General features: G+C 37.5%; 2 protein-coding genes across 5 annotated transcripts; both read left to right on the top strand.

Moving 5' to 3' along the window:
• Nucleotides 1-797: 797 nt before the first annotated feature.
• Nucleotides 798-14,287, top strand: LOC131331941 (uncharacterized). 3 transcript variants are annotated; one of them, XM_058365915.1, is made up of 12 exons: nucleotides 798-952; nucleotides 2,704-2,815; nucleotides 5,218-5,300; nucleotides 5,434-5,509; nucleotides 5,668-5,735; nucleotides 6,650-6,731; nucleotides 8,984-9,096; nucleotides 9,176-9,259; nucleotides 11,836-11,982; nucleotides 12,861-12,963; nucleotides 13,074-13,193; nucleotides 13,854-14,287. In XM_058365915.1, the coding sequence occupies exons 2-12, from the start codon at nucleotides 2,728-2,730 to the stop codon at nucleotides 13,925-13,927; spliced, it is 1,038 nt and encodes a 345-aa protein (XP_058221898.1). In that variant the 5' UTR covers nucleotides 798-952; nucleotides 2,704-2,727; the 3' UTR covers nucleotides 13,928-14,287. The 3 variants fall into 3 exon arrangements, with proteins under 3 accessions (XP_058221898.1, XP_058221900.1, XP_058221899.1); XM_058365917.1 differs by having other exon boundaries at nucleotides 813-949; nucleotides 2,702-2,815; XM_058365916.1 differs by having other exon boundaries at nucleotides 845-970; nucleotides 2,695-2,815.
• A 1,260-nt stretch (nucleotides 14,288-15,547) lies between these two features.
• Nucleotides 15,548-21,211, top strand: LOC131331940 (transcription initiation factor TFIID subunit 10). Of its 2 annotated transcripts, XM_058365914.1 has the most exons (6): nucleotides 15,548-15,760; nucleotides 15,858-15,922; nucleotides 17,550-17,612; nucleotides 17,917-17,968; nucleotides 18,054-18,104; nucleotides 20,954-21,211. In XM_058365914.1, exons 1-6 carry the CDS (start codon nucleotides 15,668-15,670, stop codon nucleotides 21,032-21,034), a joined length of 405 nt encoding a protein of 134 aa, XP_058221897.1. In that variant the 5' UTR covers nucleotides 15,548-15,667; the 3' UTR covers nucleotides 21,035-21,211. The 2 variants fall into 2 exon arrangements, with proteins under 2 accessions (XP_058221897.1, XP_058221896.1); XM_058365913.1 differs by lacking the exon at nucleotides 20,954-21,211 and having other exon boundaries at nucleotides 15,593-15,760; nucleotides 18,054-20,270.
• Nucleotides 21,212-25,009: the final 3,798 nt, after the last annotated feature.

The following is a 25,009-nucleotide window of genomic DNA, read 5'->3' as shown; positions in this document are numbered from 1 at the left end:
ACCTGATCTTTCACCAAAATCATACAATGACATTTGACATTTCCTAAAATGTCATATAAACATATGTACTATTGAATAACTCATAAATTTCCCCCATCCTCAGTCTAAAAACTAGCGGAATAGGTGACATGGACTACACGTCCTTATTGAAATTTCAAAATAACCCCTTACCTTTTACCAAAATCACATAGAAATACCTTACCTTGACAAAATGTCACATAAACATTTGCACTATTTAATAACTCATCAATTTCCCCCATGTCATTACCCTCGATCTCAAAACTAACAGAATTGGTGACATGACCATTTGTTTCCTGAAAAATCCTCTAAACCCCCACCCTCTGTTTTTCAAAAAAAAAAAAATTCAACCCAATTTTAGATATTTTCCGCGACATTTTCTTACTATTAATCCACAATCTTCCCTCATGGATTTTTCTCTCTCACACACACTCTATTTTATATAAATATATAAAAGAGTTCTTGTTCTACAAATAATAAGAACGAGACTAGTTTTTTATATTCAAACTCAACAGTTGCCATAAGGCTTACAATGCGTATTTATAGACTACGAAGACGCAAGCATAATAGGAAACTCGGATAAAAAAAGCATAATAGGAAAAAAATAACCAAAAGGCAATACTTTTCAATCAAGAAAAATATCTAGCTATAAAAAATAATTAAAAAAATGACTAAAGCGATATTGAAACATTTAAAAATACAAGGATCAAATTGAAATCTACATAAAATTCTGAGGACAAGATTGAGGCATTAAAATATTTAAGAACCAAATTGAAACCTTCCCATAAGTATAGGGACTAAAACACTACACAAGCCTTTTTCTTTTGATCAAATCTTGAATCTTCTGGTTCGAACGTTGAAATCGACGCGTTGGGAATTCAGACCCTAACTGCTCGTCTTTTCGGGCCAAAGATTCTACTCCGATCCTTCCCAGGTCTCTCTCTCTCTCTCTCTCTCTCTCTCGCTATACATGGATATGTATTTTTGCTATATGTTTGCGTGCCTCTTTCAATTTGATTCTAACACTAGATTTTGAATTGAAATTGTATTGGAAGTACGTTTAATTTGTGGGGTCCTTGTGTTTGTAGCTGATGGAATGTTGCCGGCAAAGTAGCAATTTGGGCCTAATTATGAAGTGTTGAGTTTTTGTTTAGGTTGGGGTATGATTTTGTGAAATTCTGTCGTTGTTTCGTCTTTTGTGGTTAGATTTCAAACAGAAAAGCTATAGGGACCGACGGGTCCTGCAGGGAAATAGTATCGACGGCCGCGCCGTCTCCGGCCACTGAATGGCGGATCCGTGCTGTCCAAAAATTCTAAAAAAAAGAAAGAGGGGGCCCTTTCAGGAATCAATGTCATCTGATGTGTGTAGGGTGCTTGATCCAAACACCCTATTTTTCGTCAGATGCCGTTGATTCCCGCGTGGGCCCCCTCTTTTTTTTTTTTTTTTGAATTTTTGGACGGCTCGGATCGGCCGTCTGGTGGCCGGAGATGGCCAGGCGTGGCCGTCGGTACGATTTCCCGATTTCCCTACGGGACCCGTCAGTCCCTATAGTAGGACTCGATTTCAAAATAGTTTATCTAAGATAAAATTTTGCAGTGGAGTTTCGTGGCGAAGATTAATTGGTCAGCCAACATATTTCATTCCTTAAGCATAACAGAAGCTGGTAAATTAGCACCAGGACTTACAAAAACATTACATTGGGTGCTTACATACTAGCTTTCTAATGTAACAACTATTACTAGCGATTGCTGTGGGCGAACCCGTGATACACATGCACTTTTAGATTGGATGCATACTTCTCCCATTCAATCTCAGGTAAATTTAAAATTATATTAGCCCTAACGACTAAAGAAGCATAAATTCAGCATAGAGTGCTCATTTAACTTGTGTTTGAAATACCATTTCTATCATTAATACAGCTGAACCCAAATATCAGAAGTTATTGATTTAATAACATGAATATTGGATATAAAAATAAAGGTTGAGAATGAAGAAAAATAGACTTTGCACAATGTAAAGATTAGACTATATGAAAAAGATATCCTGTCTTCACTTGGCTCATGTATGGTAGTACTATGCTTTTATCCATGAAGTGATTGATTGGTTGGATTTACAAACATCCTTTGTATTGAATATGTGCAAAATGGTGGTTTTGGTCAGTTATGAAATGATGAGGGAAGTTACTCATTTAAGCTACACCAGTTGAATACCTTTTGGGCAGAACGAATAAGATTCCTTTGGGAATATATAAGAAATGAAAAGGTGACAGACTTCATTTGGAGGCTTCACCAAGTTTCCATTGGTATAATAGGGTAGATACATATATAGGTATGCCCGAGCAGCATGCACAATTCCAAGAAGCTGCTACGTCCGTGTTCGGAACTATTTAGATGCCAGCACAAGTGTAACACTTCCGTACTATCTAAGAGACATCCAAATGTGTCTTATTCGCCCAGACACACGTTCCATAGTTGGGGACACATGTGTCCAGCACATAGGCACACATGAGCACTTTGAAGGTTAACCTTGTTTCAAAGATTCTTGTCCGTTGTGTAAATTTAGTCCTTTCGTGGTGCACATTGTTGGCCTTGAGCTTGCTCTCTGCTTTTTGTTGTTGTTCTTGTTTTTTTTTTGTTGGCTTTAATCATTGCTCGCATTAAGTTGGTCGATGTTACCTTTGATAGGTGATTTGTGAATACAAGGTAAGGATGGGTGTTAAACAAGCAATAAAAAGCCTTGATGCATTTCCACGAGCAGAAGAGCACTTGCTGCAGAAAACACAGTCTGGGGCAGTTGGTATCTATTTCATCTTTTCGATACTCTGCTTTTCCATATTCTTCTCGCTCCTTTTCTTTTCATCTTTCACTGAGGAAAAGAGAATTTTAATTTGTAATTAAGAGATGCGTGTACATAACTTAATGAAAAAAGGGACAGTAGACATGCTTGTGCAAGTTGTTCAGTCTGTCTGTCACGAAAAGTCCTAATTTTAGTGAATTGGGTGTTTCTTTTGTATGTTAGGTGATTGACAGCTTTAACCACTTGATTTCTCATGCAGTAAAGGACAAATTGGACAATATATCTCTATGTCAGTTCTTTGTTTCGAGGAAACGTGTGTTTGATTTGGCATTTTCATAGATCAATTGGATGTGCTACACAACTCTCTCTCCACCATGCTCGAAATAACCTCACGAGTGAATTATTTATGACGGATGTTTTCCTGCGGTGAATCTCCTGAAAAAACTGTCATTTGGAAGATGTTTTGCATCCATGTAGATTTTGTATATATTGGTTGCTGTACTGCTTTCTACTTGTTGACTGCTGAAACTGTTTCGAAGTGCACATAAAATGCAGGCATGTAGTTGAAGTCACCCTTTACATATCTGGTTTTTGTTATGCTGTTTGACATGGTAGCTCTTACAGTTAGGTTTCTGTCATTAGCATCTTGTTTCATAAGGAGTTTTTATTGTAGCAGGCAACATTTAACTCGATCCTACCTACCACTGTCGTGAGTCATTCATGGTTTATGGGCTTATTTGAGTTGCATTTGAGTTGCACAGTATGATCATAAGCCTTTTATTCTTATTTCTCTTATTTTTTCCGGCTATATGATGGCAAGTTGAGTTTATTCTTCCTATTGAGTCTCCACCTTGGCTCTTGTATTGTCTTCACCTTTTATTGGGTTTAGTTTAGTTTATTTTGGTCTTACAAGGTTTACCTAATGTTATCACGGTTTGCCCCGTGTAGCCATATCACTATGGTTGTAGTATTATCTTTTCAAAAAGCAGCACACTTCTTTTGTCTTCTCTGTTTGCAATCGTACATGGTATCAAAGCAGTACCAACACATGTTGCACACACGGGCGGTTACGTGTACATGTCGAATTATCAGATTCATCTAATTTCATTTGGAGGATACAAGGACCCGCTGAAATTGTGGAACGCTTCACATATATTTTCTATTGTCTAATAACAAAATGGTGTTTACTAGTTATCTTTGATCCTTTCATACATATTATAGGAGTTCTATGCATAGCTCTTGAGAAATTTGAATTATAAACCATGCTTGCTAAATGCTAAGTTATTATCCAAATAACCATGTCTGACAAGGATCCCGTACCCTTATTCGAGGGAAGGGATGATGCAAACCAAAATATCAAAGGAGATCAAAGATTCAATGAAATGAGCAAAATCCCATTCTAGGGGATAAACCCCAAAGGGTAGAGAGAGAAACTATGTCTCAATCAATAGATTAAATATTCTTAATAATCAAAAGCTACCAAATGAAAGAACAACACACCTATTTATAGACTCAATACCCTAACAACACTAAGGACACAAAAAGAGACAAATGACCCTAAATCTTACTGCATCAAGGGAGCCATGTAACATAGGTGTTTTTTTACTGCCTAACTGGTTTCCTTGTTGCTTTATTTTCATTCGTAACATGTTCTTATTGTATTTCTTAATTTGAAGGTTCCTCGAACATCAGTAACCTATATTTTTTAATTTCTGCTAAAACAAAGTTCCCTAGCTTTACTTAGTTTAAGGATCCACCTATAGCTGCGACGAATTTGCTTGGGAACCTCGCTCCCGCTCTTCGAAGTAAGAATCCTTTGGATCCTTGCTCCCTGATGTAGGAATTGCATTCTTGGCTGGAATGGAACCTCTCAAGCATATGAATCCCGAAGAAATAAAAAGAATAGATGCCAATAATGAGGAAATTTGATGCAAGCATTAGATACTGAAAAAGAATGAACTCAGATTAACTCTAGCTCTTGGTATTTACAGTCATCTTACATTTGCAAAAATTTAGTTGTGAATAACACCAATCTCTTGTTTATATTCATATTCTCACCTGTTTCAACTAAAATAGTTTACCTCATTTATATTCTTATTGATGAAAGTGACACGAGATCTTACAGACGCTCCCAACCTTAGAATCCTCTATATGCTCTCGCTTCCCCTACCCACTCCCACTCCCGCTCCTGCCCCCGAAATGCTACACGCAACTAACCTAGGATCCAAATAAAATGAACCAAGCTGTGGCAGAATGTAACTTGTGGATACGACCTCGCTACTTTATTGACTTTTAGCGTATATTATGTGAGTTGCACTTCTGAATCTTTTGTTTTCTTATTTTGTGATTACTGTTCTGATTGTAGTGCTAATTTGTTTCTTTTTCCTTGGCTTTTTATCTAGTCTCCCTTGTGGGTCTGTTCATAATGGCCACTTTATTCTTGCACGAGCTAAGATACTATCTTACCACATATACTGTTCACCAGGTATGTTACTAGGGTTCTGGATCACCCTCATGTAGTTCTTCATATTTTGTGTCATAAGATTTGTCTTACTTAGATCCTCAGGCTATTGAAGCACTACAGATTTTTTTTACCGTGACAATTCATCGTTTGGCAGATGGCTGTTGACTTGAAACGTGGTGAAACTCTTCCAATCCACATAAATATGACTTTCCCATCTTTACCTTGTGATGGTTAGCATGTCTTACACTCTACTTAACTGCGTTGCTTTTAAAACATTTATTGTATAATTGTTATGATTATTTTAACCCTGATGCAAGCGTCATATGCTCGCATCAATGGACAAATTTGTCATAGTTTATCATCATTTTTTTCCCTTGCTTTCTTGCAGTTTTAAGTGTAGATGCTATTGACATGTCTGGCAAGCATGAGGTGGATCTTGATACAAATATATGGAAAGTAAGAGATTGGCTTATTTCTTGATAAGAATATGCACCTTTCAGTCTTGTGTATTTTCAACTCCTCATGTGTGCATGAAAGTGAAGTACTCATGCTTTTCTGTGGAGATTGTTCAAGGTTTCTGGAGACGATGATGTAGAACTGATTAGGGAACTCAAACAATATCTTACGTGCATTATCTTTAGGGAGTGATTTGATCGGGAGAGTAGGAGGGGTCAGGGTTTGTATGGTGGAAGGAAATTCAAAGTTTGGGGTGTGGAAATATTGAAATCAGCTTGATGTAGAAAGTCCATAGTTCTGCATTTGCAGAGAAGTAGGGTGGGATTCCCATGAAGACAATCTATTTGAGGTCTTATTGATTATAATATGAGAAGTCATTGGGTTGTGAAAGGGATCAGATAGACTTTGGCTTATTGGCTAGTGCTTTGGGAGTGAAATACGGTTGTTTTGTGGCTAAAAGCAGTAGTGAGTACAGCTATCAGAAAAGCACTAATACCCTATAGGAATGCAAGTCCTAAAATATGGTACACTTTCATTCAACAACGGTAAATAGTTTATGATGTTTTCGGAAGTTGCTTTCACACTCATGCATCCACAACCGCTGGCGCTCGCACACGCAGATTATGTGGCTAAGGGTAATAACCACAATTTGCTCTTTTTGTAAGATTTTGTGGGCATCAAGCAGATGATGGGGGGTTTTCTGGATTGTAAATGGGATTCTAAGATTTTGTGGCGATAAACCTGAGTAATTAGTTACTTTAATTAATGTCTTCTATAATAGTGAAGCATGATTTTTTTTCCTGAGCGAATTCCAGTGTCCTTTGTTTATTTCTCACAAGCTTTGGTATATATTGGATGACATCTTGTCTTTATGTTTTATTTCCCCTTTCCTAATCTGTTAATTGTTTCTGCAGCTTCGCTTGAGTAGGGATGGTCATATCATTGGGACTGAATATTTATCTGATCTTGTGGAAAAGGAACATCAGCATAAGCATGGTAATGTCTTTGATTGAATGCATACCCGCATTCTGGTTTAGAATGAATTTTGCTGTTTTCACTTACCTTCAATCAAGATGGCTCATTCAATTGCAAGGTTACAGATTAAGATTCCATTGTTTTCTCAAATAAAAGAACTTAAGATCCTATGATATGCGATTTTGGAATATCTCAAAAGCTTGTGGCAGTGATACATTAAATCTGGAACAATTATTTTGAATGTACATGAGGATCTTATGGCACCATTAGTATGATGAGGTTAGGGGCTAGTCAGGTCTCCATTTTTCATGTCATGAAGGATAGTTTTAGAAATCCAGTTTATACAGGTAATCATTCTCCTTGGCATATGTTATCCCCAATTGGTATTTCGGTTGGGGTTTACGTTCATTAGAGTATCATCTGAAAAGTTAAATTGGAGGAGGGAAATTAGGAGTACAGGAGGCTCTGATGCTTGTATTAGGGATTGTCTTGATTACACTCCTTCCTTGAATGCCTCTTCCTTTGCTCAAATTGAAGGAAAACTTGGTTTGCAGTAGATTGGATAGAGTTCTATTCTTTGAGTTTGGAGAGAAGATTTCCTACTGTGAGACAGAAAGTCTTCCTAAAGTGCCTTCAGATTCTTGTCCAGTGGTTTTTGAGAACTACCCTTTCTCGTGGGACTTACTTCCTTGAGGTTCAAGAATACGTGGATATCATTGTTGCTTGAAAGGTGTTTTGAAGAGTGGTGGGAGATCCATAGGCTTCATGGATGAGAGAGTTTCAAGTTTATGAGACACTAAGAATGGTCAGGATTAAAATATTAAATTAAGGCCTGAATAAAGTGGTCTTTTGTGAATTGAGAAGGTGAAGAATGAGATTAAAAGAATGATTGAAGCCTTGGAAAATTTGAGACTAAAGAGTATTGAGAGAACTTGATGAGCTGCCTGCTTAGTAGGAACAAGAAAGTCTAAATTAAGAATTGAGTTTGGCAAAAGGTATCTGTGACACCCCAGCTCTTAAGGTGGGGTAGTCAAGCTGTCCCACATTGCTTGGTGGATGTGAAGTTATGTGCTATATGTATGACCAAGAAAACCTTCCCACCTTTGTTACACGAAGCGGGAATGGGAGCGGGAGCGTGGTTATTAGAAGATCCTAAGTTGGGAACACAGAAAGGAGCGTGTGTACAAGTATTCATAGTATATATAAGCATGAGTGTGAAAAGACGGCCCAATATAGGTTTATATCAAATTTATGGACTAAACACTTAGATAAGTCAATTTTGAGATGACAGTCCTAATCTCCCTTACTTCTTTTTTTCTTTTTTCTTCTTCCTTGCCTATGTTTGCAAAGAGAAGTACAAATTGCTTCCTTGCGATAAGGGTGGAAGCTCCCATCCTATTTAGGAGCACGCTCCTTATTCGGGAGTGCCAATTCGAGCTTGTCTCGGGAGCGCACCCACTTTGAAACTCCCTGCAACTAAGCTTCCCACTATACTATGCCTTTTCTTTGGGAAACCTAGGAGAAACAAAGCCGTGCATTGGCCACATGGCTGATTGCTTTAGCTATTATCCGTTCGGTTCAGGGAATACCCGAAACCGGTATGGTGTGCCCACTGGTTCATCATTTCTCATGTTGTCTGGATGGATGTAAATTCCCAGTTGATTAACCAGTTTCGACATCTGGATTACCTCTCATTGACACAAAGAATTCCCTAAAGTTGCTGCTAATCTATTTGTCAAGGTCATAAGTGCTATGGCTAGGCCACTAGGGTGATTATCACAAATCTTATCTTGAATGAAACTATGCCTGTTTTGGATGTTGAAAACAAAACATCAAATACAAAAAAGTACACCCAGTTAGACCCGGCAGTGGGTATCTGCGAGGGTTACAAACCTAGCCTCTGGAATTAAATAGAGAGTGGTTGTCCTCGGACTCGAACCAACAACCTGGAGATTAGTATGCTGAGTTTTTTACCACTGAACGAATGGTCACCCTGGTTTATCAGCATGGTTTTGCTTTGCTACAGATCCTTTTTGTTGGCTTCTTTAGATTTCGCTTTATGATAGGAGTTGAGCCCTTGGCTCCACCCCTTGTGTTTGGATGCTGTTAAGCTTTGTGCTACTAATTTACCGCAGTGCCAGCATATGCTGTAATTCATCATTAACGAATTGTGTCTTAATTGCCTTGAGGTTTTGTGTAGTTGAAGGTAATAACGTACTTGTCCAAGCTTGTTTATCATTAACTAAGTGGTTCTCACAGAAATCATTGACCAGATGGCGATAAAGATCATAATGAGAATTCAATTCATGTGCATGGCTTCGATCAAGATGCTGAAAAAACGATTAAGAAGGTTAAGCAGGCATTAGACAATGGAGAAGGATGCAGGGTATGTTTTTTGATCCACTTTTGGATATGCACATTCTCGAAGTTTGTGGAACGTACGATAACATTAAAGTTTATTGCAGGTTTATGGGGTTTTAGATGTCCAAAGGGTTGCTGGGAATTTCCATATCTCAGTTCACGGGTTAAACATTTTCGTTGCACAAATGGTCAGTATTTTTTTTCCCCTTTGAGTGTTTAAAATACTTGCAAAAGGTCATCGTATTGAGAAATTTGCCAAGATTTTCTTCCTGGTTAAACTGTTGGTTGCTTGATAAATAAAAACCAATAAAAAGTGGAAGAAGCAGTTGTAGAACAAAATAATCATGTAATACATCTGTATCAGCTCAGTACAAAATGCTTTTCCTAATAGACTAAAGTTTAGCCACTCCATTTCTTCAGAACTTTAGCTTTTTCATGAATATACTGTTTTTTTTTTTTGATCCGCAATATACTGTTGATCCTCTTGAATGTTCTAGATTTGGAATCACTGTCATTAGCAGCATAATTGTTGCAAACTTGCAATGGAGCCTCGTTAACCTGTTAAAAGCGGCAAGAAGGCCCTTGTGATGTGGTGAATTTTTTAAAGGGCAAATTTTTGTAGTCGTCCCTCTAGTTTTACGGTTGTCTCAATTTCGCCCTTTTAGTTTCAATTGTCTCAATTTCGTCCCTGTAGTTTGTTTTACGTTACAAATTGGTAAAATCGTTAACACCGTTAATGAAACTAACGGAAAAATATGATTAAAAAATTAAGTGCTCCAATTTTCAATCCGGTTGAACCGGTGCAAAGATCTTATTTTTTTGATCATTTTATCCTAGAGGGTCGTAATGAATTTTTGGCTTTAAGGCCTTTCAACGAGCACCCGAAGACTCCTTATTTAGTTTCAGGGCTCTCTTAGGGTGCTCATTGAAAGGCCTTAGAGCCAAAAATCCATTATGACCATTTAAGATAAAATGATCAGAAAAATAAGATCTTCGCACCAGTTCAAACAGATTAAAAATTGGAACACTTAATTTTTTAACTATAAAACGGTGTAAAAAAATAAGTATTCAAATTTTCAATCCGTTTGAACCGGTGCGAATATCTTATTTTTCTGATCATTTTATTGTAAATGGTCATAAAGGATTTTTGGCTCTAAGGCCTTTCAATTAGCACCCTAAGAGAGCCTTGAAACTAAATAAGGAGTCTTCGGGTGCTCGTTGAAAGGCCTTAGAGCCAAAAATTCATTACGACCAACTAGGATAAAATGATCAAAAAAATAAGATCTTCGCACTGGTTCAACCGGATTGAAAATTAGAGCACTTAATTTTTTAATCATATTTTTCCGTTAGTTTCATTAACGGTGTTAACGATTTTACTAATTTGGAACGTAAAACAAATTACAGGGATGAAATTGAGACAATTGAAACTAGAGGGACGACTACAAAAATTTGTCCTTTTTTAAATGAAGCAATAGATTCCCACAGGCTTTAGTCTTATTTTGCCATTGCCAGCAACTTTTTTGGTAGCTAAATTTCGTGAAATAGATTTGCCCGGAAAAATCTTCCATGTAGTAGAGATGCCTCGTCAGGACTCTTGTTAGTTTCTTTAGTTGCTCAGTGTAGACACCCCAATTTGGCTTTGAAGCGTTTCAAGCCCCACCTTGGGCAATTCCTGATGCTGGAAATATCTTGGAAGCTTAATGGAAAGTTTGTGTGGTACATAGCTTCTCAAGGAATCTCTAGAATCAAAGGATTGAGCATAAAAGAGTGCAAAAAGGACCAAAAAAGAGTTTTGGGACTAGAAGGCTCAAAACTGCAATTTCCCTGCAAGGAGAAGGGAGAAGTCACTGCTTTGATACCATCATGTTAGACAGAGATAGGAAAAAAGTTTTCCGTAACATGTTGTATCTGTAGTGAAAGAGACCAAAATAGTACAATAACTCTTGTACTTACTACTAACACAAATGTACCTCCCAACATTTTCACTATTGGGATTAAGCATTCCAGATAGTTTCGTGCCCTTTCCTTTGGCCGAGGCTTTAAGCAAATAGAGGTAGCTAATGGACAGCTGGTAACAATTTGGTTTACTCTTCAGCATGAGACTTGTTTTACATCGTGTCAACTGTTACGTTACCAATTACCCTGAAATCTTAAGCTGTTAGGAAATGGGCCCATTAATGTATATCAAGCTATTCAACACCCTCCCTCTCGTGTAACCCCATCTTGCACGTGGAGATGCAAGCATCCATGCATAATGCAAAAGAATGCCAAGGGAAGAAACATAATGCAAATGGGGAACAAATGCGACCGACTAGACTTGAACCCAAGACCTATCGCATCTGGAGTTTCGATACCATGTTAAGTGAGCTCCGATACCATGTTAAGTTACTAATTGTCCCAAAAGCTTAAGCTGTTAGGAATTGGGCCCAAGAATGTATATCATGCTATTCAACACCGACACTTACTCTAATTTCGAAGAAGCAAACTTCATAATCTGAATCAAAATGAATGTTTAGTTGGAATGTCGTACAAAAAGTTAAGGAAGCTATTTAACTTCTTGGGGCTTCCAAAATACTCTTATAATATGTAATGCTTCCTCTAGAGAGCCCTTGAATCTTACTAAGAAGGGATTCTTTGTTTACTAGCCTTTTCGATAGCTTGAACTGCTCGTTTGGAGGTCAGGTTACTTCATGTTCATCTCCATCTGCTTTTTCATTATCTTCAGTTCTCTCTCTCTCTCTCGGAAATAACTTTTCATCAACAGATTTTTGAAGGACCCAATCATGTCAATGTGAGTCATGTCATTCATGATTTATCATTTGGGCCAAAATATCCTGGAATTCACAATCCACTGGATGAGACTGCACGGATTCTGCGTGGTACGAGTGGAACATTCAAATACTACATAAAGGTTTGACTCCTGGTGTTTCTTTCATGAAATTTTATTTATTTTCCTGTGTTACTGCCTGCTCTTTAGTTAACATACATGTTTCATACCTGCACAAATTGGCTCAATCTTGATGCACAAAGTCTCAAACCATTGCGTCAATTATCATTTCTGTCCAAGCTTTGACAATCCTTAAGGCATATAAAACATGACAGTTTGCTCTTCATTTGCTTAATAGAAGCATGATAATCTATTTTTAATGCAATTCATCGGGTGATGCAATTTGAAAACGTGGTTTGTGAAATCTTCAAGGGAGATTAGACGTCCCATTATTTTCGAAAAAGTTCATTTTACGTAAAATGCTTCAACGAGTTTATGATGTAATATGACATCATCACTAGGGGAAATGAAGTTAGTAATGCTAGAAATGGATGGCAAGAGTTGGGCGGTAAAACTATTAAGTCTATTATGATGCCAAAGACATAGGGGTGGAGTGGAGGTAGCCATAGAAGGGGCGGCGTGATATTGACCGCCTTAGTTTTTTATTAGTCTTGGATCTTCAAATTTCATTATTGCTTATTTGGTCCTTTTGGCCTATGGATATTTCCTTATTTACTTGCATGGTGCCCCTTTTGGTATTCTTTGATCTAAATTTAGCTTGTTGGAAAATAAAATAGCATCACAATCTGCGCCAATGGGAAAATTGAATTCACTGGTACCGAACAAAACTTTTGTGAGAGCAATGTTATAACTACGACCAATATGATAACATGGTTAGTGGATGAAAGTTGTAAACTCTTCTTTGCCTATCTTTGTCTTCATCTAATGTTGAGGTTTATGTTGGCTGTTTTAGCGTTCTTTTTCTTGTCCTTCATTGAGATATTTTCTTTATTTTGGTGTAGGTTGTTCCTACTGAATATCGATACTTATCAAAAGAAGTTTTACCAACTAATCAGTTCTCAGTCACGGAATATTATTCCCCTATAAATGACAGAACTTGGCCAGGTTAGTTTGGACACATCCCTGTATTTATTTGATCCCTCTCTTGGTGGATCTTTTTCTTCCCATTGCTGCTTCTGTTTTCCAAATACTAAGCTCATTGCTATTGTATCCAGCTGTTTACTTTTTGTATGATTTGTCGCCAATTACTGTGACCATCCGAGAAGAACGTCGCAGTTTTCTCCACTTCATCACTCGGCTTTGTGCAGTATTAGGTGGTACTTTTGCTTTAACAGGTTTGTCCTTTTTCTCCCTATGATGCCTTTTGGTATCTGGCAAAGAAGTTGCACACTGAACAATGAGAATCCGACTTAATTCAGTTAGAAGTCTATCCAGGTTTATAAATTAAGCATTTTCACCGCTTCAGAACTGATCTCAAGTACTAATTAAAAAATAGGTAATGATGTTTGCACTCCACTTTTTTTAAATGCACTCCAAAATTTGTAATTTAGTGCTTAAAATTACTCTCCACACAAGCACTAAAAGACTAATTTTGGAGTGCATTTATACAAAAGTGGAGTGCAAAAATCATTTTCTGAAAAAAAAAAAGGAATTGATTTAGAAATTCATCTATTGCTTAGGTTACTTTTACTATTCAAATTGTATGAGGTATCAGTGTCGGGCACTTGTGCCGTCTCCTTGGCAATAGAAATAAATGAATCCACCACTTGTCATCAACTAGTCGACTTTTGTACAGCGGTCCATGTACCGTAGCCTGCTATAAACTTATCAACTTCTTAGAGTTTTTGAGATTCTACCTACTGGAAACAATGTTTCCGAAGCAGATGGGGTGGTGGAATCTGCTATTCTGTCCTTGGTAATTTTGCCACTGCACATAAAGTTCATTTTCCATCCATGTTTTCAAAGTACAGTTTTTATATTTTACTCTTTATCAGGCATGCTAGATCGGTGGATGTATAGACTTCTCGAGGCTATGATGAAGCCAAATACTAGAAGGGTGTCACGGTAACATGGAGATTGCATCTTACCATGATGGCACCATTCATCCATTGGGTAATATCTGGACAAGCAAAGATAACTTTATTGCGAGCTTTGAATTATACAAGGGGGGAGATTAGAGCATTTAGATGGCTTATTTAATTTCCTTTTCGTGTTTTCCCTCCTTATGAACTGAGCTGCATTGTCATTGTATTTTGTTACTGCTCTCCGATTTCTTTTTTTGCTTCAGGGAAGAACTAATGGTTTTCTTTTTTGCTGTTGTATAAGAGGATTTTCATCATTACTTCCCAGATTTATTTTAGGATTGGCTTGAACGTGCGACCCCTGATTTTTCCAAACATGTATTCTACACTGCTCTTATCGTTTTCTTTTTCCTTTTTCTTTTTTCCTTTCCATTCGTCTTCAAAGATACTACATTCAAATATTCATCTACTAAATTGCAACGAAGTACTCAGACATCCCGTTTGTTAGTAGATTGTGCTCTTGTGTTCTTTGTCCATTCTTATTCTCGCTCTTAGCTTCACAAATCGGGCAACTAGTGGACCTATTACGTTTATATGACAATTCACAATGGTGTCGTTAGAATGTCTGAGATTGATCTGATATAAAGGTTGTATTGATAGTTGATAGTGTCGTTAGACATGGGTGATAACTAGTCATATTACAAAGCACATATGGCTAATATTTGCCTCTAGTTGAAAGCAAAATGGAAGCCTCAAAAGCTGGAAAGTTATTATTGGCTGCTCATGTCTTGAAGCAGTTGCTGATGAGTAGGGATTGGTTTGCGAATCGAAACATCTCGTTATTTTGTTTAGGTTCTACCCGTGCCTGCCTTGAATATAGAAAAAGAGGTGGAAGTGAACAGATCAAGAAAGGCATAGAAGAAAGACTACAAGAGAGTATTTCATGGTAAAACCAGTATTTGCCAAGTTTTTGGTCAATCAGCAGGAGGTTATGTACAAGTATCATGGGAATCATTTCAAATGACACAATCAATTCAAGCATGCAAGGAAGTTATGTCAACTGTCAAGGCTCATAATGGGAGAAAAACAAAACAAAAAAAATCAAGAAAGTACCACAAGGTATAAATTTAAAGAAAATAAAGAACAAGATAAAGATAGTTGCTTGAGAAACTATCGGGTGGATTGACGGTGAAAGCCAACCAAAATATTATTGAAAGCCTTTTTACTATCTCACTTAGATATCTATTATCTCAACTATTTCATCACCGTGAAAAAAAAAAAAAAAAACTATTTCATCAAAAACAATAATTCTCAAAAATTGCCTTAAAATCTTGCCCTTGTCAATGGTTCAAGATATCTAATTACTGATGATGGATGATGAGTCGAGATTCAAGACCAACATAAATCGAAAGCTTACGTTTGAGGACTCATTTCAGTTATTACTATTATCTTCCCATGTTCGACCCAAGTTTCTCTCCCACCCCCTTATCATTGATCTTTCAACAGGGTTGATAGAGAGAGAAACCCAGAGAAAATGCTTCAGAATAACAAAAGAAGTAATGGGGGTTTTTCGGTCTTTTCAAATCTCATGTTAACGCCATCCATGTTTTTCAGTTTATACTCGCAAAAGTTTAAGGGGTGTACGTATGTAAAAGCGTAGTCAAGGGCACATAAATGAAAAACGGTTTAATTAGAGGGGTGCAAAAGCAAAAAAATTCCCCTTCGTAAATACTCCTGAACATCAGAGTTCGTAGCGCGAGAGGGAGAGAGAGAGAGAGGAGAGAGAGATGAACCAGAATCAGCAATCGAGCGAAGGCAGGCACGATGACGATGCTGCCCTCTCCGATTTTCTTGCGTCCTTGATGGACTACACCCCTACTGTAAGTCTTCCAGGAAAACCCCTCTCAAATCCATGTAGACTTTGTTTCTCAAAAGGGCATTTACGTAAAACAAACGCTGCAATCTTTTCTTCCTCAGATTCCTGACGAATTGGTGGAGCATTACTTGGCAAAGAGCGGCTTCCAATGTCCCGATGTTCGATTGTAGGTATTTTCGTCCCATTTGATAAGTGTATTTTCACTTAAAACCCTCTATTTCTACCGATAAAAAAAAAAAGCTCGTTAAGTTTAGTGTCTTCTATTTAAGGCTGATGAACGAATCAAACCGCTCAATTCGAGCTCGTGTTCATTCATTGAAAGCTCGATAGGTTTGTTAGGTAAACGAACCAAGCTTGAATATCTTTTTGAAGCTTGTTAATTTTTTCATACCAAGCTTGAACGACGTCTTAATAATTTGAGTTGGCCACACTGGTTGGTGATCGGCTCGAGTAAAGCTTGTTTGAGATTGGTACGTCTCGTAAACAAGCCAAGCTCGAACACATTTTTAAAGGTCGTTAAATTCGTAATTCGTAGTCCGTCCCCATGACTGGGGATATTCCCCACTCCATGGCATGGCTATATGTTCGAGAGTTACAAATATCATAAAAGAATAAATTAAGCAATCCCTTAATTACGGGATGCAAATCATAAACATTGATAATAACAACTTGTAGTGAGCTTGACAGAATCAATTGATGTTCTTTGTGAAATTAGAAATTCAGAAGAACAGAAAGGTGGCTTTGTTACCTATTCAATTCGGAACCACAGATTTTAAGAAGTAAACATCTTTCTTAGTGGCGGGGTCTGGGGGAAGAGTAGGAAGGTGGTTTCACTATATTCCTGACCCGGAATAGGTTCTTTGGCTTTGAATCATCTTCCAAATTATCAAACAAAAGGACTGCGTTTGATGAGCATATCTGGTTATTGTATGTGCAGTGATTGAGCTGAAGTACATCTTGTAATTTTTGGAGAAGTGGATAAAGACGTCTCAATTAGTAGATTGATTTTTCTTTCTACTTTCTAGGATCCGTTGCATTGGGTTTGATTAAGAGGAAGCTCACTTGTTTTGTTGTCCGGGCTTTGCCCATTGATTCTTCCATTTTTCTTTTCCCAATAACACCAGTGATGCAAATCATTTTTCTACGTAGGGCATCATTTGTGCCCAAAAAATGAATGGCATAAGAAATAACTTGGTAAAGTATGGTGCGGGCTAATCATGGACAGGCCACGTTTCCTATTTTTGCTTAAGCTAAATAGGGAACACTAACTGAAACGATAATTGGACAACGAATGGGAAGTGAGTATGATGCGTCTTTGGTTTCCTCACTTAAATTCACAAGCTCGTACCAAGTGCTTTCTGAGTTGTTTTTGTTTCTGCAGACATTTCAGTGCTTCATTTTTGTTTCTGTTATCAAGTTGACACAAGGTGGCTTTCTTATGAATAGTTTGTGATTCAACTAGGTGTGATTTTCCAGATATTTGCAAACTGTTCTACTCAACTAGGTTTAATTCCTGCATGCCCGCTGTCCTTGTCTGTTCTTTTTATTAAATGGCTCCTGTCTTACTTTTTCTGGGTTGCTTTATATTTCATGGAAGTGGATAAACTTTGACTTTTAAGTATTTACACTTTTTGAACAATTTCAATCAACTTTGGGTCAAAGTTTATTGGTGTACCTTTGCTTCATTTGTAGTTGCTATATGTTCTCTGATGTGAAAAATCTCTGTGCATTTTCTGGGTATTTGTCATAATTTCTCTGGAGAGGATTTTAGTTCTATCCTTTTTCTGTTACAGAATCAGGCTGGTAGCTGTTGCTACACAGAAGTTTATTGCAGAGGTTGCTAATGATGCTCTACAGTATGTATCTAACTTATGCTGCTTTTGCACTTTATCTAACCTAAAAATCACGGTTTCGGTAGAGTTTTGGGGTTTTGGACTATTTAATTTTCCTGGGTGGGGCTTGGAAGTGAAGCATGGTTATGGTATTTTGTTTATTGTAATGTTTAACCTATCGTTCTACTAGAACAAGTGATGAAGGAATAAATTGGACGTAACTCGAATCAAATAAATGCTGGATATAGAACCGAGGTGAGGCCCTTGTTAGACTTTTGGAACTTGGCATTTGTTAGATGATGGGTTACCTGTCTGCATCTTAATATAGGCATTGCAAGTCGAGGCAGACATCTATTATTAAGGACAAGAAGCAGCAAAAGGTGCTTTATTATACTTGTGGCATACATCTGGGTTTCTTTTTCCCCTTAGATTAACCCTCTTTTCCATCTTTTTACCTCATAATAGGACAAGCGTTCAATCTTGACAATGGAGGACCTCTCCAAGGCTCTGCGAGAGGTAAGAAGTATAGTGCTTCAAGGAGTCTTGACATCTAGCTTCAAAAAGGACGTTATACGTTTGAAATCAGAACTTTGTATCTTCAATTTTAGAAGCCATAGATGATGGATCCTTTGGTAGTTCTAGATATTGAAGTTCTACCTTTTCAAATTGAATCTTGTAGGACGTTATGCTTCAACGGGTAGTGAGATATGTAAATAGAATTAATAGTACTTGCAAATTTGTTCAACGGAATGAAAAAAACATATATGTCAAAATCTTAAGCAGAGAATATGAGCATAATCGAAATGCATCCATTTGTCTCATACACTATGTGGTTAATGAGAAGAAGAGATATACAACTATATGTAGTATCAAACACATGGTGCAGTTACCTGAAAAGGCCAATTCCCTTGCGACATACGTATTGCGTTGTTCCGATACATGGTAAAATTCTATTCCGGAACGATGAATTTGGCGAGATCCGAAGTGATCCCACAGTTTTTCCTCATCCTTTCGTTGAAAGAAAGAGTGTAGATTAGCAAGAAAAAATGTAAAGGATGGAAAAAGGGTCAAAACACCATATGTTGTTTGATTGAATGTTTGCCGTTTGAAGAAAGTACATTTGAATATTGAAATATATAGATCCTAAATATTGTACCACAAATTAGGGGGCATGTAGCATACCGTGTTCCTATTTTCGTTCCTCGTACCGGAATGACCCGTGTTCCAGACAAGAGAGAACCTTATTCTGCACCCTCATCCAAGTGCCTAGTGTCCACATGTACTTGATTTAGTTTGAGGAGTTAATGTAACTTAGGTGCAGGGTCCCTGGGCGAATCTGGAGAGTTAGTGTTAATTTTCTTTCTTTGGAATGCCCTTTGAGGTCTGTTGGAGGACATTAGTTCAGATATTATTTGTTTTCTATGTTCTATTGTGGACCACTTGTGTGTTTATTTGATGTCAAGATTAAATCATTTCAAGCAGAGTCTGAGTTTTGAGTAACTTCTGGAATATTTTGCTTGGCATGATAACCTACACTTTTTGGAGTTACTTTCGAAGTTGCATTTGTCCAAAGTTTCTGGATGGATGTGCGTGTGTAAATATTCCATTGCGATTGTTGTTGTGGTCTATCTTTTTGTATCCAGCTGGCATTCCCTTAGTGTATACAACCTTATAATTACATCTTAGAAAAAGGAAATTTTATTGTGATAGATGTTTCTGTGTTTTCGTTCCCTAGGGTCCTTGAAGTCTATTAATACTTTATCTTTGCCCAGTGTGTTGTTTGCCAAACTTTGCCAATTTCAGAAAGAACCGATCATAGGTTACCCCACCCCCTCCCTAAGAGCGTTAGCTGGATGATATTTTACCTTTTAGCATCTTCCCGGTATTAGTGTAAATCTTTCACTCTGAAAAAATCGAGGTTCTTTTGGACTGTTGGTGAGTACCAGTGTTCTGAACTGGTGTCAGAGATCAGCAGAGTGTTCAATTCTCATAGACAGTGTTTTTCGGAAGAGTCCTGCTAATGGTACCGACCATTAGCCAACCGAAATCGTACCGACGGCTTCACCGGGCCGTCTCCGGCCACCGGACGGCCGATCCGAGCCGTCCAAAAATTCTAAAAAAAAAACCGGATGGGGCCCACGCGGGAATCAACGGCATCCGATGTGTGTAGGGTGGTTGGATCAAGCACCCTATTTTCCGTGTATATATACATACCCGGCGCAGCCGTCGGTACGATTTCGGTGGGGGTTTGGTCGGTACCATTAGACCTTTCGTTTTCGGAAATGCTCTTCAAGTGCAGCTCTATTTGGTTTTCCCCCATGATAAAAGTTTTTGGCTGGCTTTGGAGCAGCTGAATTATCATTTGATGGAGTGGGATTTGTGCTTCTCATGGTTGGGAGGTTGGGGACTAAAGCAGTTGTTAATATGGACTGCAAGACATCCTACAAATGCTTTTATTGTGTTAAGCCGTCACTTCATATATCAGATGATTTGTGATTCATTGCTTCCTTCACCTGAAGTGACAGTTCCACAAATCAATTGTTGATGCGATCTTTTGTCCAATGTACTAGTGAAAGATTTGTGGAATGTATGAGTTTCTCCCGTGAATCAATTTTGCAAGTGGGTAGGAGGGAGTACTTTTCATGTTCTCCCAAGTACACTGCAAATTTTTTGGATAGGAAACAGGCACGAGTAGGAATCACGGAGGTCGAGAATTGGTACCCTTCTAGTATTGTTGGTTTCATGTTCGAAGGTAGGCAATGTGACAATGTAGGTTACTAGGTTGACATCCTTATTTTTATATTTGCCAGAGGAGTGACGAAGAGTACTAGTCATTATGGATAATGACTTAAAGGTTCTATGTGATGTTGAATCTCTTCAGGCAATGCTTCTTGCAGGGATTTTCATGTATGTTGGGTGGTACCATGACAGGGTATTGTCTGGAGAGCAATGCTAGGGACACATCAAAGTTTACATCTTATTTACATCTCTCACAAGTGATGGTAGGGCCCGCAACACTATTTAGTGGGTCCCGTAATCACTTGTGAGAGAAAATGTACAAATGGATGTACACTTGGATGTGTTCCTAGCATTTTTGTTGTCTGGAAGTACAAAACTTGACCTATGTTTATCTAAATTTAGCTTAACAAATGCGCCTTTTTTTTCTCGGGAGAAAGGGAGTTTTACTAGCACCTTGAACTAAATAACTAAGATTTCTGGTTTGCATTATCTGAATCCGTCATATTGACCTTGTTCCAGTACTTGCTTCAGCCTTTCTCAGATAAATATACTATTTTGACCAGATTTTAGTCTCTTTTTACTGACAATGGTAACTTGTTGCCTCTATTGTCTTGTAAATTGAGCAGTATGGTGTGAATGTCAAGCATCAAGAGTATTTTGCTGATAGCCCAACGACAGGGTTGGATCCTGCTTCGAGAGATGAATAGGCTGAGCCTTTTATCTGTAAAACAAATTCTTCATGGTGGTTTGTATCTTAAATTCATGTTAACTTCTCAGGAGGAATCACAGTAATATTATTTCAGTTGGGAGTGTGTGCATCCTAATTGTCGGTTCCGTTTCATAGCCTTGTTCAACTTGCTATATGTGATTTCCTGGTTTCTTAATCTACCTCTTCTCTGTAGAAGTTAAAAATATGAAGAAACAATACAGGAAACAAATCCTTCATAGCTGTCATGGTTTTTGTTTCTCTGAGTTTTTATTTTCTTTAGAGGACACTGTGTTGGATTATGCATCATTGGATACCAACCAAAATAACAAAAAACAGGGTGTCTGTGTGTGTGTGTGTGTGTGTGTGTGTGTGTGTGGAAGGCAGCATATTTTGTCAGAAAGTTTGCATGTACAGATTTTCAGTGAAGATTTTGGGATGAAGGAACATGGTATAGTATTCAGACTTTGAAGGCGGGCAAGGGATTGCGTTTGAAACAAGAGTACATAGCAAAATAGCCAATTGGTTCCCGTTGTATTGTCTGCTGATGATGCAATTTCTAAGAGAGAAGCAATGCCAGAGGACGGTATGTTTGTGTTAACTGCTGTGTTTTTACTTCAGAGAAGGCGACTTATAGGGGGCATTATGTCAGCTGAGAGGGCTCGTTGGGTGAGGCAAGGGATTCAAATGGATTTGGTTGGACATATTTTTGTGAAGGAGAAGGTAAAAAACACTACCGGACCTTCATATCCTTCTAAAATTAGTGTAGATGGGTGTTATGTTCGTTTTCGGTGGTCTGATTCGTATGCATAGAACTGTTGATACATGCTTAGCCAGCCATTCATACAAACACAACAATGTACATATCCAGCCACACTCTAGAGAGAGAGAGAGAGAGAGAGAGAGAGAGAGAGATGTCTTTGGATAAATTCTGTTGTTGCCTCGTTGGATCAAAGGACCTCCCAACCATTAGAATATGTAAAATCAGATGAAATTTTTACTAATGAAGCTTGGGTGAAAGATCAGAGATGATTTTAGCGGCAATTGCTAAGAGATGATGACTTCGTGGATCAAAATTCATCCGTACTCCGCTCCGTTGACCTCTGGTCCTCTTCACCCATTGTCCCATTACAAGTGGATTTCTCTGTTCCCTTATTTTTCTACTTAATTAAACAAGATAATCAAAAAAATGTGCACATATTTCAAGTGATGTCAACAAATTCAGAACAAAAACTCTGGTTTCAAATTTTGTTTTACAGGTTCAGAACTTTCATATATAGCTTCCAAAACCAGAAGCATCACTTCTTCCATAGTGATCCAAAAACTCAAATAATCAGAGACAGAAGTCATCGTATCCTCAATAAGAGCTCTACCCCTGACACTTTAGATTTAAAATTCTCTCCGCCGATGGTGGACATCGTAGGATTTCTGCCACTATAATTGTGGGTTCCATCGTGCGTTTATTAATTTAAACCGTTCATCTTGTAGGATCCACAAAATAATACATCCTTGCGAAAGAATCAAATTGATTGGACAACGGTAGATATATCAAAAACTAAATTATGGTTTATAAAATGAATGGTCTAATTCTGTCAATAATTTAAAGTTAAAATTGTCCATAACCGCCTAATTAAAACAAAATTCAATTTCTGATATATTTTTTGATGTCAAATCTAGTTGATTTTTTGCGTGGATATACTATTTTATGAACTCTACAAGATGAACCATTTAGATAACTAAAAGGAACGTAGGGTGGGGCTTATGATGGTGGTGGCGGAAACGCACGAATTGTTGGGCTTGGTTATCTCGTGCACTCTCATAATAGATATAGTGCCCCGAATTTATACTTCATATTTGATGTAAAATGATCTCTTCTATTGATTAACAAAAAAAATAAAAAAATTTAAACTGGACACTTTAACTAGCATTTGAAGAGGAGTTGTTTCATTACTAGCCCTATCTTTAGCTCTTCAATCTTCTCAACAGCCTCCCAGAGTTCACAACACCCCATCCCAATCTCCAACTCCAGCATCTCCCCATATCCCCATTCTTTGTTCCCTTCGTCATGCCTCTAAGCAAACACCTCCCCAGTCCGCTCTTCTGTCACCTTAGAATTAACCCAAGTCACCAAATCCTGATCACTCGTGCCTTTGTTTAGATGTTAATTGGGGAATTTCCCGGTCGGTCCTAGCTATGTGGAAGGAGTACATCCTTATGAGTTCCGCGCACATATGAGTATGACAAAGTCCTCCCACGCGCATTTACACCCACTCTCTCCACAGTCCACGCGTACTCTCCATAATTCTCTCTCCTCTGACTTCTCCATAATTCTCTCTCCTCTGACTTCTCCTTAAATCACTGGCGTGGGCCAGTGCACAATTTCTGTCTTTGGCTATAATTTGTTGCTCTCAGGTACATCATTACCTTCTCTCTTTCTCTCTCTCTCTCTCTCTCTCACTTTATTCCGCCTCTCTCTCAACATTTTCACTGGTTGTTCTCAACATCACTTTATAATTTTTTAATGCATGCTCGTTTCTTTTTTATTTTTTGCATTATAAATTTAAAAACACAACTAATTAACAGTTAAAATTGGGGTTAGAGTTTGGATATTAAAAATATTGCTAATTAACAATTAAAAATTAACATTACTGCTAATTAACAGTTAAAATTAAGATTTTATGGTTTTGAGAATTAAAAATATTGTTAATTAACAATTAAAAGGCAATTGCACATTAACATTACTACTACTAATTAACAATTAAAATTAGGATTTTACGGATTTAGGGATTAAAAATACTGTTAATTATTAATTAAAAGACAATTAAAGATTAACATTACTGCAAATTAACAGTTAAAATTAAAATTTTATGATTTTTGGGATTCAAAGTACTCCTAATTAACAATTAAATGGAAATTAAAAATTAATATTACTGCTAATTAACAATTAAAATTAGAATTTTATGGTTTTAGGGATTGAAAATACAGTATAAATTCACAACTAACAATATTAATTTTTCTAAATTAAAAAATTATATTTTATTGAAAAAATAAAAAAAATAAAAGCCTACAACAAAAAAAAAACTTTTTTTGATATATAATTTTACATTTAAAATGGAGCTTGTTTTATGCATGTAAAACCAAAATTATAAACGTGCAAGAGGAAAAAGTAAGGAAGAGAGAGAGAGAGAGAGAGAGAGAGAGCAAAGTCAAACATATTATTAGTTGGCAAAAGAGTAAAAGGAAGAGAGAGGTGGACAGAAAAAGATGGAAAAAAAGTGACAGGAGAGAGAGAAAGAGGGAGGGGGGGACCACGCATTAAATGCGGTAGGGGATTATAAAGGCGCATGGGGAGTTTTTTTTGGAGGACTTTAATGAAACATTGCACTTATGCGCATAAGATTTGCTATGCTATAATTTTTAAAAGTAGGACCGACTCGTCATTTTCTCATGTTAATTTGTAATCTATAAGTTAAGTTCAAAGAGAAGTCCAAGGTTTTGGAGCCCAAATATATGAGAAGCCCAAGAAGTAGAGCCCAAGTTGGAGTACATTCTAGAGACCTACAAATGTTAGAAGAAGTGTCCTTACGCTTCTATATATCATAGAAAAATCTAGATACTTATCTTACGTCAAAAATATCTTTGAACCTAGAATAAACCAAAATATTATATCTTGTTGAAAATATCAAGGGACTAGAATCATCCTTGGGGTATTATAAATAAAGGATGAGTTTAGCCATTTTATATGAACAAAAAATCAAGCAAGTTGTATTCACTCCCCTATAGTAAGGGACATTTACGGGCCGGTTCAAGAATGGGGCTCTAATTACGAGAAGTTCAAAAGCTAACAAGAATGGTTGTGGCACTTAATCGATTCATCACTCAATCTTCAGATTGTGGACAGCGTGCCCTTGGAATTTCTGGATTCCAAAATGCAAGGGCCCAGATCGAGGGAGCGCGAGCGGGGAAGCAAGCGCTC

The sequence above is a fragment of the Rhododendron vialii genome, chromosome 7a, assembly GCF_030253575.1.
Source record: "Rhododendron vialii isolate Sample 1 chromosome 7a, ASM3025357v1".
Lineage (NCBI taxonomy): Eukaryota > Viridiplantae > Streptophyta > Magnoliopsida > Ericales > Ericaceae > Rhododendron > Rhododendron vialii.
Note: the sequence above shows the minus strand (reverse complement) of the source record. Positions and strands in the feature narration are given on the sequence as shown.

Coding starts and splice junctions, on each gene's coding strand:
- LOC131331941 (XM_058365915.1), top strand. CDS start 2,728: ATGGGTGTTAAACAAGCAATAAAAAGCCTTGATGCATTTCCACGAGCA. Junction 5,736..6,649: donor TTGATACAAATATATGGAAA/GTAAGAGATTGG, acceptor TTGTTTCTGCAG/CTTCGCTTGAGTAGGGATGG. Junction 12,964..13,073: donor AAATGACAGAACTTGGCCAG/GTTAGTTTGGAC, acceptor TATTGTATCCAG/CTGTTTACTTTTTGTATGAT.
- LOC131331940 (XM_058365913.1), top strand. CDS start 15,668: ATGAACCAGAATCAGCAATCGAGCGAAGGCAGGCACGATGACGATGCT. Junction 15,761..15,857: donor TGATGGACTACACCCCTACT/GTAAGTCTTCCA, acceptor TTTCTTCCTCAG/ATTCCTGACGAATTGGTGGA. Junction 17,969..18,053: donor AGGACAAGAAGCAGCAAAAG/GTGCTTTATTAT, acceptor ACCTCATAATAG/GACAAGCGTTCAATCTTGAC.